The sequence below is a fragment of the Gorilla gorilla genome, chromosome 10 (assembly GCF_029281585.2).
Source record: "Gorilla gorilla gorilla isolate KB3781 chromosome 10, NHGRI_mGorGor1-v2.1_pri, whole genome shotgun sequence".
NCBI classification, from domain to species: Eukaryota; Metazoa; Chordata; class Mammalia; order Primates; family Hominidae; genus Gorilla; species Gorilla gorilla.
Window position 1 is genome coordinate 48623611 of NC_073234.2, and position 17568 is coordinate 48641178.

General features: G+C 49.6%; 1 protein-coding gene across 1 annotated transcript; it reads left to right on the forward strand.

Moving 5' to 3' along the window:
• The first annotated feature begins 1178 nt into the window (after positions 1-1178).
• Positions 1179-8453, forward strand: LOC101137664 (keratin, type II cytoskeletal 2 epidermal). The gene is given in 9 exon segments (XM_031000988.1): positions 1179-1642; positions 1644-1664; positions 3779-3839; positions 4541-4639; positions 4979-5138; positions 6215-6342; positions 7010-7230; positions 7914-7948; positions 8107-8453. Coding segments are annotated over 9 exon segments (1536 nt in total).
• Positions 8454-17568: the final 9115 nt, after the last annotated feature.

Consider the following 17568-nt stretch of genomic DNA (forward strand, 5'->3'; position numbering starts at 1 on the left):
AGACTTAAGAAGAAGCCCTTGTTATTCTGAAATTTTACTGGTGAGGATCTGAGCTTCCTAGGTGGTGGGGGTGGTGTCTCATGTGAGCTGAGGGAAGAGGGCCTTGGGAATCCTGGATTCATTTTTGTTGTACAAGTTTGGAAGAGGAAAAGCTGATGGTTTTTCTGGCCTGGCCCAAGTGGTCCATTCCCTCTACCCTACCCAGGCTGGCCTCAGCCCCTCTCTCTGCTCACCCTCTCCTAGGGCACTTGGCAGTGACCTTGACTTCTTCTCCCGCCATGCTCATTCCTGTCCTTGTCAGACTGACTCCTCTCCCCTCCCCTGCAGCTCTCCCTCCAAGGCCCCTTAGACCCCAGTTCTAGGTGTCCCTGTGGCTGAGAACTTGCTCTTTGTGCATTCATATGTGCACCTCCTCCCTGAAGGGTGAGGTCCTAGAGGCAGCTGCTGTGCATTCTTTAACTTCTGTTGCACCTTCCTTCTCCTTGTCAGCCACAACGTCACCTTCACAGCCCTCCCCCTTCCTCTCCCTTCTTCCTTGGAGTCCTTGCCTGGGGTCCTGCCCCCACTGGGGCTCTGCACCCATCCTGGGAACCTCCTGAGGCTGGTTTGTCTGGCTGAGTGGCTGAGGGGCAGAGAAGTGCTGACCTGTCACTCTCAGCATGGGGTCATAGATGTCTTGGGGATTAAGGGTTGTGTCCAGCCCTACAGGATGGTTCCTCTCCCAATTTAAGGTTATTTCAAGGGAGTAACCCTGGGAAAACAAAGTAATTTGGAAATTTGGAGGGATTATCAAGGTGTGTTGCATGTTTTGAACTCGACCTCTTGCTACCAGGAAAACCAAAGCTGCTAATACCTCAGTTAGGTGGCTGGCACCATCAGCCAGCCAAGCTCCCAGGCTCTACATAAGGGCCATCCCCATCCCAGAACTCCAGAAGGCTTCTGAGTTTCCTCCAGCCTTCTGAGCCCACCCTTCCTTTGGAAGACCTTGCTGTCTGCCATGAATCGCCAGATAAGCTACAGCCAGCAGCCCTGCAGGTCTTCTGGTGGGGCCTACTGCCAGGCCTTCAGCAGCCACTTAGCAGTGGTGTCAGGCCACAGCTGGATCAGCTCCATCATGTCCTCCTTTGCCTCCAGCTCAGGAAGGGCTGGTGGTGGGTGGGTCTGCTGCCTGTGCCATGATGGGGGGAGGTTTCTGCAGCCAGAGTCTCCATGGCCTTGGGGGGAAGAAGACGATCTCTATCAGTGTGGCTGGAGGTGGCACCTGGGCTGGTGGGTTCAGCGGGGCTGGTGGGTTCGGGGGGCCTGGTGGGGGATGTTTTGGAGGCAGTGGTTTTGGAGGTGGTGGAAGAGGGATGGGTGGAAGCTTTGGTGGAAGAGCTGGGGGCTTTGGTGGAGGAATTGGAGGCTTCAGAGGAGGAGCCAGGGGTTTCTGCAGAGGAGCTGGTGGCTTCGGTGGTTCTGGAAGCTTTGGTGGTCCTGGTGGCTTTGGTGGCCTCCGTGACCTCAGTGATCTGGGTGGCTTCCTGGGTGGAATCCAGGAAGTGACTGTCAACCAGAGCCTTCTGCAGTCCCTCCAGGAGACTGACCTTAAGTTTGGGCAAGTAAAGGCCCAGAAGCGGGAGCAGATCAAGACCCTCAACAACTTTTGCCTCCTTCATCGACAGGTGAGCCCATCTCAAGCCAGCTAGACAGTGAGGAAATCTGGCTCAATTGTGTTGGTCTTTTTTTCCCCTCTTCTCCTTATGAGTCTGAGGAAGGAGTTGTGGGTTCACCCCATATGTTAAGCCCTCTGTGGTATCTCAGCAGTAGTGGGCCTGCTTACAGCAGCAACAGGTGAGGAAAACGCTGTAGCCCCTCCCTGGATGGAGGTGCCATCCCTCTGTGTGCCCCGTCCCGCGGCTCCTCAGAGGGGCTGCTGAGGCTGCTGCTCTGGGGACTGCTGGCTGCCATCGTTGATGTCTCCTAACCATTGCCTTCTGAAACCCAAACGCAGAACTCCCCCTCCATCTCAGAGGATTTGCAAGCTGCTCGTCTTTGAAAGAGAGGCCGACTCTGCCCAAGCTGAATTTGTATTTGAGGGATGAGTCAACCTGCCATCAGCTTTGTGAGGTGAGATGAGGGTGAAGAGGCACCTCCTCCTAGGTGCTTCTCATAGGAAGATTTTAGTGTGAGGAACTGCAAATGTTGACGGCATGTGAGGCTTGTTTGCATGTATACGTGAAAGGGCCTGGCTGAATGAATGGTTTATGGGGGTGTCTGCGTTCTGGACATTCCATGCAAGGGAAACCATGGCAATGACAGTGGTGACTGTGTGGTGTCTGGGCTTGGTTAGCTGCTGAGAGTGTCATCAGTACTCTTGGGGTACAATGTGTGGAGATCTCTTTGTGACCCTGGGGTAATAGTAGGCCTCACAGAAAGGGCTTGTAGTGATTCTTTGCGGGGTCCCATTTTCATATGTGTCCTGGGCAAAGATGAAGAAGTTAGTCTTAACATTGGAACATCACACCTTTTTAGAGGTGAAGCTCTTGAAAGTTAAGTGACCTTCTAGAGGTACCTAGCTGGTTCCTGGCAGACATCTGGGTGTCTGGATAAATTTATTTACAGAGGCCGGGTGCGTTGGTTCATGCCTGTAATCCTAGCACTCTGGAAGTCTGAGGCAGGTGGACTACTTGAGTCCAGGAGTTTGAGACCAGCCTGGGCAACATAGTGAGACCCTGTCTCTACAAAAAATACAAAAATTAGCCAGGCATGGTGGTGCACACCTTTAGTCTTAGCTACTTGGGGGGCTGAGGAGGGAGAATCGCCTGAGCCCAAGAGGCAGAGGTTGCAGTGAGCCAAGATCGCGCCACTGCACTCCAGCCTGGGCAACAGAGTGAGAGGCTGTCTCAAAAAAAATTTGTTTACAGAAAAACAGAAAGTGATGCTGAAAATGCAGCTGCTCCACAGCAAGTGGGTTTGGCTGCCCAAGGTCTCAGCAGTAGCCCTTATCATCCTCAAAGGGGCCTTCTGAGATCTTGGAATCCTGAGTGTCTAGTATAAGGCCTGACACATACTTGGTGCTCTGCAAATGTTTGTTGAATGACCAGTTGATTGATAGTTACTCCCCTGCTTATATGGCTAGCCTTGAATTTTGTGCAGAAATGTCTCATAGCAAATAAAAGTTTGAGACATCTTTAGCCAGTGGTTAAGTTTAAATGCAGGGCTCAGTTGCATCTAGGATCCTTCTTGGGAAAAGGTGTGCTTGAGAGACATTTCTCTGTGGTTTTCTCTAGTTCCCACCTGAGTGCAGTGTACCCAGGATTGTAAACATCTTTCTGGAGACTGCATCTGCTGTAGAATACTCACTAAGTACCTATGGAGAGCCCATGGTGCTACTGTACTTGCTGTACACAGAGTTGGCACCAGAAAATTCCCCTGAAAGCTCTTGGCAGCTCAGCCATCTCCCTCTGGTCCCATAAATAGTTGAAAAAAATCAAAATTTCTCCAGAAAGCCTTCTAGGATCAATCAGAATAGTATAAGGAGGGGGTATCTACTTCACTGTCCAATTATCATCATCATCATTATTAAGTGGTGCCTGGCACATATTAAGTGCTAGTAAATGTCTGTAGAATGAACTGGGTCTTACCTGAACCCAGAAGGCCATACATTGGAAAGATGCAGGCCTTGGGCTAAACTGGTGGGACAAGAAGCCCTGAGTCCATGTGATTCATGGGATGTGCCCTGGGGCCATGGGGATGACTGAGAGAAGGCAGACCACAGGTGACCTTTTTCTCACAGGTATGAAGATGAGGTCAGCAAGTGCACAGCTGCAGAGAATGACTCTGTGGTCCTGAAGAAGGTGAGGGGCCTCTTCCCAGCTTCCCACCCCAAAGCCCTGTTAACCTGAGTGGTTTGAGAGTGGAGGGGAGGCAGAAGCTTAGTGCTGTTGATCTGAGGACTTCTTGTAGGCCCTGCAAGTGAGGGCCAGGAAGAGGGAGGAGGCCAGACAGGGTTCAGGCCCCAGCAGCTCCCTGCCCACCCCTGCTGAAGGGTGTGAAGGTCCCAGGAGCCTTCTGCCAAGTCCTTTCCTGATGGGCATGCAGAGTTTATGAACCTGATTAGGCCTTAAGTTGTGATTACAAAATGGACCAAAGGTAGAAATAATTTCTTTCTTTTTTCTATTAGGAGTGCATTCCCAGGAGGTATCTGAAGAGAGAGACTTTGAGTGTGGCAAATTTAAATTCTCCCTCAGACCCCCTTCCTCACATATTCTTCTCCCCTGGTCTCAGTGTAAGGGCCCCAGCTCCAGACTTCATTCTTCCTCTCACCTTATAGTCTCTTTGTGCCCTTCCCTGGTGTGCATTCACCAGTCCAGCCTGCAGAGTACTTGGTTTAGCAATGTTAGGGTGCAGCTGCCTGTGCCTGGATGGGGTCTCCTTTTCCCTGAGTGGGAGCTCCCAGGGGAGGGGCCCCGTGGCCCCTTCTTCCTGCCCCTTTCCACAGTATGCAGGACTGGACAGAGCCACAGGTTGTGGAGACAGTGACTGAATTATCTCCCAGGATGTCGATGCTGCCCACATGACAAAAGTGGAGCTGGAGGTCAACGTGGAGAGGATGATAGGCGAGATGAACTTCCTGAAAGCCCTCTACGATGCTGAAGTCTCTCCTCATTGCCATTCCTTGGGACTTACCTGCCCTACCTCCTAGAGGAGAGGGCATTTAGAAGTCCAGCAGGACTGTAGGTCTGTCTGTCCTGACCAGAGAGACACTGGCCCACCTTTGTGGGTAGTTCTGTTCTCTACCTGCACCATTCGAACCTCTGCCTCCTCATCTTCTTTCTTCTGTTGTAGAAGTGGCCATTGCCTTCCAGAAAAGCCTCTAGTGGTGGTCCCTCAGTCCTGAGCACCCCTCTCCTGAGCTGGTGGCTTCCCGTGCTCTGTTGGGAAGCCTGGTGTGGGTCTGCTCTGGAGGGGGCATGTTTGCTTGGCCCTGTGGGAGCTGTCCCAGATGCAGTCAGACACCAGCAACACGTCTGTGGTTCTTTCCATGGACAACAACCGCTGCCTGTACCTGGACTGTATCATTGCCAAGGTCTGCACCCAGTATGAGGAGATTGCCCAGAGGAGCTAGGCCAAGGCCGAGGCCCTGTACCAGACCAAGATGGGTGACAGCATCATGTAGCTTTGGAGAATCTTGCTCCCCCATCAATCTGCCTAGACAGTCCACACAGGAGGGCAGACCCTGCCTCCAAGCCATTCTTCCCACACCTCCATTTGGCAGTTACCTCATCTTCCCAGTGGTCTGGTCTTATTAACAGAGAGCTTTCTTCCCAGTCAGAAAGCTCTGACTTTGCTCTAACCCAGTGCTTCTCAACAGAGGGTGGGGAAGGTACGATTTTCCCCCATGGGACATTTGGAAATATCTGCAGGCATTTTTGATTGTCATGCCTAAAAGTGGGGTGGGGGTACTAACTGGCATCTAGTGGGTAGAGGCCAGGGATGCTGTAAACATCTTATAATGCACAGGATGCCAGCCTCTGCAAAAAGAACTATCATGCCCAAAATGTCAATAGCGCCAAGGCTGAAAAATTCTTAACCTAAATCTTTCTTGCTGCATCCCCTTTATTATTATTTCGTGTTAGAAACTCTTCCATTTCTCCTCCATAAAGGCTCTGTATCTACGTGCGCTTCTGATCACACTGAGGTGTTGAAGCTGGTATCTGGAACAGCCAAGGGAGGGGGATGGGCAAAGTCTAACTCCACAGGCCCAGGGAATTCTGTACATTTCCCTCCCATTCCCCAAATCTGAATGAGACAGAGTTGGTCCATCTACATTTGACTCTTCCCCTGGGTTTTCTGCTGATTAAGAAAGAAGCTGGCTCCAGCATCTGGGATGTTTGCATTCAAGTGCCCACACTGTCACTCCATAGCTGGATGACTTTGGTCATGGAACTCAGGCAATCTGAGTCTCAGTTTTCCTTTTGTATAAGGTGGGGATAATAATGCCTTTCTCATCAAGTTGTTGTGAGGATGAATGAGATAAAACAGAGGGTCTGGTGCACAGCGACAGCTCAACAGACAGTAGCTACTGTTCTGGAAGACAGGGCTTCTGGTGTAGGGAGAGAGCACTGGGTCTGTATACGACTGTGCTCTGGTTTTTCCATTTGTGGTATGAAGGTGTTGAAGCAGGTGAGCTATAAGACCCCTTTTCTGAAAATGTGACTTTTCTGGACACAGTTGGGGGAGCAGCAGACCACGGCCAGCAGGCATGGGGATGACCTGAGGAACACCAAGAATGAGATCATGGAGCTCAACAGGATGACCCAGAGGCTGTGGGTGGAGATCGAGAGCATCAAGAAGCAGGTGGGGATGAGGAGGAAAAGAACATGACCAGGGCTGTGGGCTTATGCTTCCATCATGACACTCAGGCCTAGCACCTATGCAAAGCAAAATCATGCCCCCACTCATGTACACTAAGATTTCCTGGGTGATGTGCTGGGCTAGCGCTGAACTAAGGTTGTTACGTGGATTTAGTTTCTGCTTCCCTGGAGCTTGAAGGTTGATATGGGATAGAAACTGAGTAAAGACATGATTAGGTGGTTGGAGAAAGAAGTTGACTGTTGAAGACTGAATTCGGGGAGTAGCCAAGGAAGCCCACATCTAGATGGGCTAAGGCAGAGAGAAGGTTTCTCTGATAATTCATGAAGACTTCCTGGAGGAGGGAAGTTTTCAGAAGATGCTCAGTTATTTCCCATAAAAAAGGAGAGAGGCACAGGAAGGGTCTGGCTCCTCCTGAGTTGGTATAGCCCCTTGAAGCCAGGTGTTTCTAATCCCACTCCCTGGTGTGCTGGGACCTAGATCCAAGCCCAGGCTTCTCTGCTGACCAGCTGCATAGCCTTTAACCCCCGTGCCTGGGGTTTCCTCACTTGCCCAACATCAGGTAACACACGTGCAAGCACCAAGCACACAGGACGGGCCGTCAGTGAATGACATTCAAATCTAAATTGGACTCCTGGCTCCCCACACTAAGAACGCCGAGCTGCAGACGACCATCGCTGATGCAGAGCAGCGCTAGGAGGTGGCCCTCAAGGACACCAATGCCAAGCTTCAGGACATCAAGTCTGGACTGCGGCAGGCCAAAGAGGACCTGGCCCCGCTGCTTTGTGCGTACCAGGCGCCGATGAATGCCAAGCTGGCCCTGGACGTGGAGATCGCCACCTACCGGACCCTCCTGGAGGGCGAGGAATGCAGGTGAGAGTCCGTCTGGTTCCCAGGAGGCCAGAGGCCTGGGGCTTTCCTGCCTGAGCGTGCTGCCAGGTGTGGGAGCTGTGCGTTCTGTGGGAGGTGGCGGTGGCCATTGGCAGGCACAGCCTCTTGTTCAGGGCTGGGAGATGCTGTCACACCAAGAAAGCTGTGCTTCCTATGCCATATGAACACGTTAGCGCCTTACCTGGGATAACGTCCTATGTTTTAGCTATACCGTGTATGTCTGCAAAGATGAAGGGTCATAGACATAAATGTTATTTCTAGACCATTTCTTTATTAATGCCTTAACTGCAAGTTTTTGAAGAGTGTGTTCCTGTATACTTGCACATGGGTATAGGGCTCTGTCCCATGTGGGTTCAAATAGCATTTGCTAAATGAAGAGTATCCTGAGGAGGTGGAGAGGATGGGTGGGTCCAGAAATGTTCTGTATCCTCTGGTCTGTATCCCTTTGGGAGATGTCAGTGGAAAGAGTAACACTTTAACCTTACCCAATAGAAAGAAGAATGTGTTTTATGATTTTCTGAGCACCCGTCCAGCTTATTTCTCACTCTCTACATCAGTCAGGAGGGAATGGGGGTGGGGTGACCAAGGCTCTCCTTGCTGTTGACCTAAGGAAGGCCGTTTAAGGAGAGGGAGGAACTGAGAGAACTGTCTGGTCTTCCGCACAGGGTGTCTGGGAGGTGCCAGAGTTCCGTGAGCCTCGGTAAGTATTGGGTTCTTTCTCCGGGAAGGGACTGGAGGCCTCGGAATGCAGTTTCTCAAGCCATGTGCCAGCGCTGGTGCGAGGCCATCCGGCCTGCAGGCTGGAAGAGCTGTTGGTGGCTGTTTTGGAGGAACCAACCTCCCCTCCCCTCCTTGAAGCCTGTCCTCCCCACTCCTTGCCGGATCTCGGCGGGGCGTCACCCCCGGGAAGACCTGCGGCTCGGGACTGTGGGAGGGGCTGGCGTGCCGGGCGGACACTGCCAGGCTCCCTGACCCCGACCCTCTTTGCAGAGACCGGCCACAGCAGCACTGGCGGCGGCTGCGCCCTGGGAGGAGGAGTCGGAGCCCGGGCCCGCGGCGGTAGCCGGGGCCGCAGCGGCTGGGTCTTGGGCGGGAGCTCCGCGGTGCTCGGGGGGCTTCTGTGGCTCCGGGACTCCTGCGCCGTCAGCCGGGGTGGCGGCGGCGGCAGCAGCAGCGCGGCCAGAGTCTCACAAAGCTCCTCCTAGGGCTGGCGGTCCCGCCACAAATTCAGAACCCCGCGCCAGGGGCGTCCTCGGACCCCAGTCCCCTTCGCCCTCCGGCACGCCCGGCTCTGAGCTCCCCCGCACCCCCGCGGGGCCCCTTCCCTCCGCTGCTTCTGACTTGTGCCCCGGAGCCCCACCTTCCCAGACTGCTGGCATCGCAGCAGCCGGAAAGTTGCCGCGAAGGATGAGTAGGCTGTAAACCCTCAACGGCGGACTCGGCGGCTCATGCCTGTAATCCCGGCACTTTGGGAGGCGGAGGTGGGAGGGTCACTTGAGCCCAGGAGTTCGAGGCTGCATTGAGCTAGCATGGCACCACTGCACTCCAGCCTGGGCAAGTGAGCGAGACCCTATCTCTAAACAAACAAACAAAATCTGAAAAAACATCCACCCACACAAGGCAGTGGCCAGGAGCTGGGCCATGTCACCACTTGTGCCCTGAAGGTGCCCTCACCCCAGCCAATGTCCCACTGCCTTATGGGACAATTCCAATAGGCCCATTCCCCTCCCTGTAGGCAGGGCCTCCCCGGTCACCACTTCCTGCTGGTACTTTGATTTCCCGTCTTGGCTTCAAGAAAGGAATTCTCTGTTCTGTACAATCTTCGATAAAGTGCGTTGTGCTTCAGACATCATGGTAGAATTTTTATTCTGGTTTCCAGGTCACTGAGACTTTCTTTGTGGCCAGTGGGTCATTCACAGTCCCTTTCACACACACAGCTCTGGTCTGAGCTGGGAGGGGGACCCTGGGGAGGAAGCACTGAGAGTTCCCAGGCTGGAGGGGCAGGGCCTTTTCACCCAAGACATACTATGGATGACATACATCAACCTTCCTAATTGTTCAGATTTGAATTCATAAACATTTCATTTTATTTGAAAAAAGTCGTAGGTTAGATTTCCTTGTTTTTCTAGTAATTCGAAATATGTATGAAATTATCCAGGAATCACAGCTAATTATAATCAAAGGAGTTGCTGGTAGTCAAACATTTTCAAAAGCAATTATAAAAATTCAAATGTTTTATGACAAAAGTTATATATGCCAAGGATGTATGTTAACATGTTTGATATGATGTGGGGCGGAGCCTTCAAATATTGACAGTCATGAGAACAAAGAACTTCAAATGGTTTGGTAACAGGTCACCTCCACCCTCATCCCTACCCCTACCCCTACCCCAGATGAGAGCACGGAATACAGGCAGATCCAGGAATACTTGGATAAAACAGAGGTTTGGTGCCGGGTCTGGGGGCCCCTTGCAAATTAGGGCATGTGAGTGGGAGAAGTAAAACATAAGCAAACATGCAAAGGCATACATGCATGGCGGCCTTCCTTGTAAAATGCTCACTAGTGTGGGGGACTGAGAAAGGTTGTCAGAGAAAGCAAGAAAGAGACAATACTCCTTGATAACAGATCAGAGAAACTCTTAGCTAAGTACACAAAAAGCCAAGAGGGATAGCCAAAGGCTCACCACACTAGAAAAACAACACATAACTACAGCTTCAACAGAGAATGTTCCAGCTGTAGGGTGAAGCACTTATCTGGGATAGTCTAAATCAGAGAGCAGGAAGCCTGGGGACTGTCCACTGCAGTTTGCACTGGGAGGGGCTATGGCTTCACCTCTCAAAAACAAGCCCACTGTCCAAGGATTCTCTTTTCTCCACGCCCTCATTCTTTTTTCTATTATTATTATACTTTAAATTCTAGGGTACATGTGCACAATGTGCAGGTTTGTTACATGTGTATACATGTGCCATGTTGGTGTGCTGCACCCGTTAGTTCGTCATTTACATTAGGTATATCTCCTAATGCTATCCCTCCTCCCTCCCCCTACCACATGACAGGCCCTGGTGTGTGACGTTCCCCATCCTGTGTCCAAGTGTTCTCATTGTTCAATTCCCACCTATGAGTGAGAACACGCGGTGTTTGGTTTTCTGTCCTTGCAATAGTTTGCTGAGAATGATGGTTTCTAGCTTCATCCATGTCCCTACAAAGGACATGAACTCATCCTTTTTTATGGCTGCATAGTATTCCATGGTGTATATGTGCCACATTTTCTTAATCCAGTCTATCTTTGATGGACATTTGGGTTGGTTCCAAGTCTTTGCTATTATCTCCACGCCCTCACTCTTATCCTTTATCTTTTTGATATAGCCATCCTAACAGTTGTGAAGTAATGTCTCATCGTGGATTTGATCTGCATTTCTCTGATGGTTAGTGATGTTGAACACTTGTACACTGTGGGTGGGAAGGTAAGTTGGTACAGTACGGCCATGATGGAAAACAGTATGGAGGTTCCTCAAAACATTAAAAATGGAACTACCATATGACCCAGCAACTCCACGTCTGAGTATATATCCAAGGGAAATTAAATCACTATCTTGAAGAGATATCTGCACCTTCATGTTTACTGCAGTTTTATCCACAATAGCCAAGATATGAAATCAACCTAAGTGTCTGTTGATGGATAAATGGACAAAGAAAATGTAGAATATATACACAATGGATATTATTTAGCCATACAAAGGAGGAAATCTTGTCATTTGGAACAACATAGAAAAATGGAGGGCATGATGCTAAGTGAAATAAGCCAGACACTGAAAGACAAATATTTTAGCTGGGCGTGGTGGCACATGCCTGTGATCCCAGCTACTTGGGAGGTTGAGGCATGAGAATCTCTTGAACCCGGGAGGTGGAGGTTGCAGTGAATATTTCAGCCTGGGCGACAGAGCAAAACCCTGCCCTGTCTCAAAACAAAAAAAAAAAAAAAAAAAAAAAAGAAGACAAATACTTAGAATCTCACTATATGTGTAATCTAAGACAGTAAAACTCATAGAAATGGAGTTGAAGGGTGGTTGCCAGGGGTTGGAAGTAGGGGTGGGAGAAATGGGGAGATGTTGCTTAAAGGGTACAAAATTTCAGTTATAATGAAATTTTCTCTATGGTGAACAAATTCTCTAAATGAACAAGAAAAAGCAAGCCCACATGTGCCTCCTAAGCAGTGAATGCAACTTAGAGAGATTGCCCTTTAGCTTAATGACAGAGGAGGTATTTTTGGCTTGTTTCAAACTCATCAATAAATTGCCATCTTCCTTTAAATAGATGATTAAAGAAAAGCTTGTCTGCATCTTTTATATGATTTACAATATATTACAGGGCCACAGTTTCCTGCTTATGGTGACTTTCTAATTTAAGGGAAGCTGGATGGAAAATGCAGTTTGGTTAATAGAAATTTACTTTTGTAATAATGTAATAATCGCTAAAGTAGATGATCTCTTGTTCTTTGCCTGACATGTGCTGAGCTTTTTCTGAATTAACCCATCTAATCTTCACAGCCCTGTGAGGTAGGCAGTGTTAAGGCCTCTGCTTCACTAAAGAGGAAATGAAAGCGCAGAGAGATGAATGAACTTATCCGAGTAACTAGAAGGGATGGCACCAGGATTCAAACTCCAGCAGGCCTAACCTCAAAGCCCTCCTAAATTGCCCCATAAAGCAGAAGATAAGATAGTACAGCAAGAAACTCTCAGGCTTTGGAACCCAGCTGCTAGGTGTAATCTGGGCCCACTCCTTACCAGGAGTGTGTGACCTTGAGCCACCCTCCAGACCCCTCACCCAAAAGTCATCAGTAAAATGCAGTTGTGTGGATGGAATCATGTCATCTGTTTAATTCTTGGCACATTGTAAGAGCTCAACAAAGGGCCATTACTAATTATGGCCAACGTTTCAGGAACCTATTCTTTAAATGAAGAGAATAATACACTGCAAATTCCTTATGGTTATAAAGCACTGTAATCTCTCCCATCATGGTCAAGTGAGACATGAACCTGGAATTGATGGCAGGTCTCATATTACCCTCAGGGACTTGGAATGCTGGTCCCACCCCACCACTAACTACCCCTGTAACCTTGAGACTGGCCCGCCCTCTTTGATCCAACATATAGAAGCATTCTCTGCCCAGACAGAACCATTCCTCCGCTGGGACCTCACTGTTTCTTTTGGAATTCAATCCAAGTCTAATCTGTAGCCTTATTTTCCTTTGGGGCCACACCTGCCTAGCTGCTCCCTTTGCTTCAGAGACAAAAGAGTTGCCAGGCTGAGGCACAAGAATCACTTGAACCCGGGAGGTGGAGGTTGCAGTGAGCATTTCAGCCTGGGTGAATTATAAACAAATAAATGGTTGTATAAATAAATAAATAAATGATTGTATAAATAGTCATGACTTCCAGTATGTTGGATGGAAGAGCTTTGACACGCTTGGCACAATATTGTCTCTGGACCTTTGCCGTGGGAATTTGCAAGCTGCCCTTAGTGAGGCCTCTAGACAATATCCAGGCCCAAAAGCACCTATTGGGTTTGCCGAGAAGGAAGGAGACTGCCCGATTCTTATGCTCTAGGCAGACACTGAGATTCTAGTTAAAGGGATGTCAAAGTGGTGTCCAGGCTAGTTTTGGACCTCAGGAGGAGCTTAAGGCCCTAGGTGTTGCCCCAAACACACACCCCAACCCAGAAATCAGAGGATTCACCAGGGATGTTCCTGTGTGCCTGGCACCAGCTTCTCACACCTGCATGCAGGCTTGTTAGAGATTGAAGGTGGAACGCCCCATATGGTCATCTCTCCCAGGCTGCAGGAGCACAGAGGCATCTAGGAATTTCACATAGGCCTCCTTATTCTTTCTGAATTCGGGGGGAGGGTAGCCAAGTTCTCATTCTATCTGCACCACCAAATTTTTTGGGTAACTTTGGCCAAGTCCCTATCTTTGTACCCATTTCTTCCTTGTAAAATGAAGGACTGGGCTGATACCATCCATCATATGTTTGGCTGTGATGCTGTTATGCAGGAAGAAGAGTGGGCCAAGGGTGGGGAAGCCAAGTCTAGCAGCTTCTATTCAGTTCCAAGAGGTTTCTCTCCGATATGTGTCACATCACTGCCTCCCCTGTGCTGACGACAGGTCAAAAGGCTCTCATTTCAAGGAGGTTAAAGGCCCCCATTCCTAGACCGGGGCTGCAGCTCTCCACTCTCTCCTTGGTGGGGACTGGTGAGTGAGAGTCTCCCTCCCTTCCTTTTTCCAGCCCCACGCCCCTGACACACCTCTGTCATATCCACCTCCAGACCCTGGGAAATGTAGGGTGAGGTGGGGGATAGAGCTTTGGGAGCTGCTCCTGCTGGTCATGCCAGCAGCTCTTCTGAACCCTGCTTCCTGCTGCTGTCTGGAACAGTGATCCAGGTGGCTGATAGTTGCTCTGGGCCTCACCTTCTTGGTAGCCCTGGGTTTCAGTAACTGGGAGATGGGCTGGGTGAGCTGCAGCCTTCAACTAACTTCCCACTTTCCTTTTAAGGTGGCAGGTGGGGAGAGGAGGAAGCGGGCACATCTCTCTCCAACGACCCCATCTCTTCTGCAATACATGTAGGTTCCGAAGTGGGAATGCCCGGGTTCAAATCTCCATTCCACTATTTTCATTAGTGTATTCTTGGACAAGATTCTCTTTCCAAGTCTCACTTTCTCCATTTGCAAAACGAACATAGTAAGAATATCTTCCTTATGATGTTGGTATTTAGATTTCACCAGACCTTCCATATTATAGACAGCACAGTGCATGGTCCATGGAAATCACCTGGTGAAGTTCACTATTATGATAATGATTGTTACTCCTATCTGTGTCCTTAGACTGAATGGAATCTCAAGAGGCTGTTTCATTTGTCTTGTTTCCTCCAGGTCAGTGGTCTCCAAACTTGCTGCACATTAAAACCACCTTTTAAAAATTCTAAAGTCCAGACCATAGCCCCAGACCAATTAAACTCTACTCCTTAGGTGTGGGCCCAGGCACCGGCGATTTTGAAGCTTTCTAGGTGATTCCAGTGTGAGCCAGTTTAGAAACCGCTGCTCTCTGCAGTCTAACCAGCTGAGGAGTTTCTTTTAGGGGTAGTAGTGATTCGTCCTAGGAACATTATTTACCCACTAATATTGATCTGAGTTGAAACACTTCCTTTGAGACAAGCAAAATCTCTCGTGCTTCACTTTAAGTCATTTTTTTTTCTTCTGAGGAAGTAGAGAATAGCTATCATCCTCCACCAAAAGCTCAGTTAGTGGGTGTGTCCCTCCTCCCCTCCCAAGCCCTTCAAGGGATGACAGCAGCCCAGCAGGGGCCATCAGCTGACGGGAGGTAGATGACAATGTTGGCACTGGATGCTGAAAGCTGATCATAGACAGAGATCAAAGAAGCTTCCTAAACTCTGCTGTCTGGGACTTCCTTTTTTATGTTATCACAATGGAATATTTTCACATTCAGCATGAGAGTATATAGAAACCTGGGTGAGTGCTGAACAAATTCCACTCAAAGACATTCCTGGAGCCCTCTGTGACCGAAGCCAAACTCAGGCCTCAGGGTTTCCCAGTTGCTCCCTCGAGGCAAGGGGGCCTCTTCATGGCTCCCCCATCCCACCCCCTCACATGCCCATTCCTTCCTCTAGGCCTTGGCACGAGCAGTTTCTCTGGTCCTTCCCAGTCCCAGTCCCTACAACAGAGCACCCTCCCACTGGCCTACAGTACATCCTTCGAGGTTAGCTTGAGCTTGCCTTTGCTTCTGTGAAGCCTTTTCCAGCTGCCTGTCTTTCTAAAAACTCTCATCGCATTCATAGGTCTCAATGCTGTAGCCACAGCCACACAATAACACCTCTCGTAAGAGCAAGTCTTTCAAAATATTTGTTGTCTTCAAGTGCTCTATTTAAGGGTCAGATGAATAGGGTTCAGGGAACTCAGTGATTAGTTCAATCATACAACTGGTACATGGGGGGAGCTGGGCTTTAACTCCAGGGGCACTTAATTGTGGGGCCCAAGCTCTTGGTTCTCCAAGCTGTCCACGTCTCTTTACTTTAGCTCAGTCATGAAGGCCTTTGTTATTGGCCCACTCTGCCCAGCAGTTGCAGGAGGAAAGGGGCTCCTGGTCCATAAAGTTTTGTCCCAACAGCAAGGAGCTTCCTATGTGTTTAGGTGGCAGTAGAGACAGATGCGAAGGGGTTAATTATGTGCATTCTTCATGAGGGGGAGGTGGGGATGAAAGTGAGTGGTGCAGCCGGAGAGAGAGGTGGGTTCACAGGGAGGGGTTGGGGAACAGAACCTCACTTGTGTGACTCCTTGGGGCTTGCAAAGTGCTCTTCCATATTTGTTCATAGCCATTCATTACTATCACTCTACAAAGCTGTTATATATATATATATATTTTGAGACAGAGTCTCCCTCTGTTGCCCAGGCTGGAGCACAGTGGCGCCATCTCAGCTCACTGCAACCTCTACCTCCCAGGTTCAAGCAATTCTCCTGCCTCAGCCTCCGAAGTAGCTGGGATTATATATTTTTGTGTTTTTAGTAGAGATGAGGTTTCACTGTGTTGGCCAGGCTGGTCTCAAAACTCCTGACCTCAGGTGAGCCACCCACCTCTGCCTCCAAAAGTGCTGGGATTACAGGTTTGAGCCACTGTGCCCGCCTGGTTACTATTTTCTTTATTTTAGAGGTCAGGAAACTGAGGTTCAAGGAGTCAAGTGTCCCAGCCGTGGGGCTAGGAGGGGGCGGAGCGGGGAGTCAGAGCTGGGTTTCAAGATGCCCAACTCAAGGATCTGTTCGCCACACCACTGCTGTTTCCTGTCTGGTACTTACTGTCCCTTCTCCTATCAGCCCCCATTTTCTTAGCCAGACCCCTGCTTCTTCCCCCTGCTCTGTTCTTTCTGCCTCTCCTCTGATACCTGACTCAGAATCCTGGTCTTCAGGCAGCTTTCTCACACGAACCCACCCCTTTCCCTAGCTTCACCTCTCTTTCCTTCCTCTGCTTCTACTGGTTCTCTCCTTGTCACTCTGTGCGGGAGGCTAGGCCCTGGCTTCCCTCTCTTACCTTAGGGTCAGGAGTATGGCTGTGTGGACCATAGGTGCCTAGGACTAGGGTGACCAACTGTTCTGATTTGCCCAGGTGTATCTTGGTTTAAGTACTGAAAATCCCAGGCAAAGCAGGACAGCTGTCATCCCACCAGGATCTGTGAGCAGCTATTTCTGCTTGTTTAGTGATTCCAGGGTTCTGCTTTTTTCTCCCCACATGACTTATAGCTTTGAATCCTTGAGAAATAGACACTTTGGTTCCTTAAGTGTCTGAGAGGCTCTAGGTTCCTTAAGTGTCTGAGGCTCTAGACACAGCCAGCAAGCAGCAGAGCTTCTGCCTATAAATTTCAGGCTCATTGTCTCCTCTATCACACAGTGTCTCCTGGATGACCCACTGAACAGATACCATGTACGGAATGCAGAGGTTCATGAGAAGAGGGTGTGGAAGCTTGAAATTGCCCTTGGAGCATTTCCCTGTACCAGGATGACTTTTCACTGAGGCGCCCCCACAGTGCTCTTGTTTCTACCACCTGTTCTTCCCCACCTCTATTGGGATTTCTGCCACAACTTTCTTTCTTTTTTTTTTTTTTTCTGAGGTGGAGTTTCACTCTTGTTGCCCAGGCTAGAGTGCAATGGTGCGATCTCAGCTCACTGCAACCTCTGCCTCTTGGGTTCAAGTGATTCTACTGCCTCAGCCTCCCAAGTAGCTGGGATTACAGACATGTGCCACTATGCCCGGCTAATTTTTTGTATTTTTAGTAGAGATGGCATTCTCCATGTTGGTCAGGCTGGTCTCGAACTCCTAACCTCAGGTGATCCGCCTGCCTTGGCCTCCAAAAGTGCTGGGATTAAAGGCGTGAGCCAAAAATATTTATTGCAATGAACATAAAGAAAAAGGACATTTAAAACACCAGGAAAATTCAGCCGGGCACAGTAGCTCACGCCTGTAATCCCAGCACTTTGGGAGGCTGAGGCAGGTGGATCAATGGAGGTCAGGAGTTCTAGACCAGCCTGGCCAATATGGTGAAACCCTATCTTTATTAAAAATACAAAAAATTAGCCAGGCGTGGTGGTAGACACCTGTAATCCCAGTTACTCAGGAGGCTGAGACAGGAGAATCGCTTGAACCCAGCAGGCAGAGGTTGCAGGGAGCCAAGATTGTGCCACTGCACTCCAGCCAGGGCAACAGTGCAAGACTCTGTCTCAAAAAAATAAGCAAACAAACAAAAGAACCTAGGAAAACTCC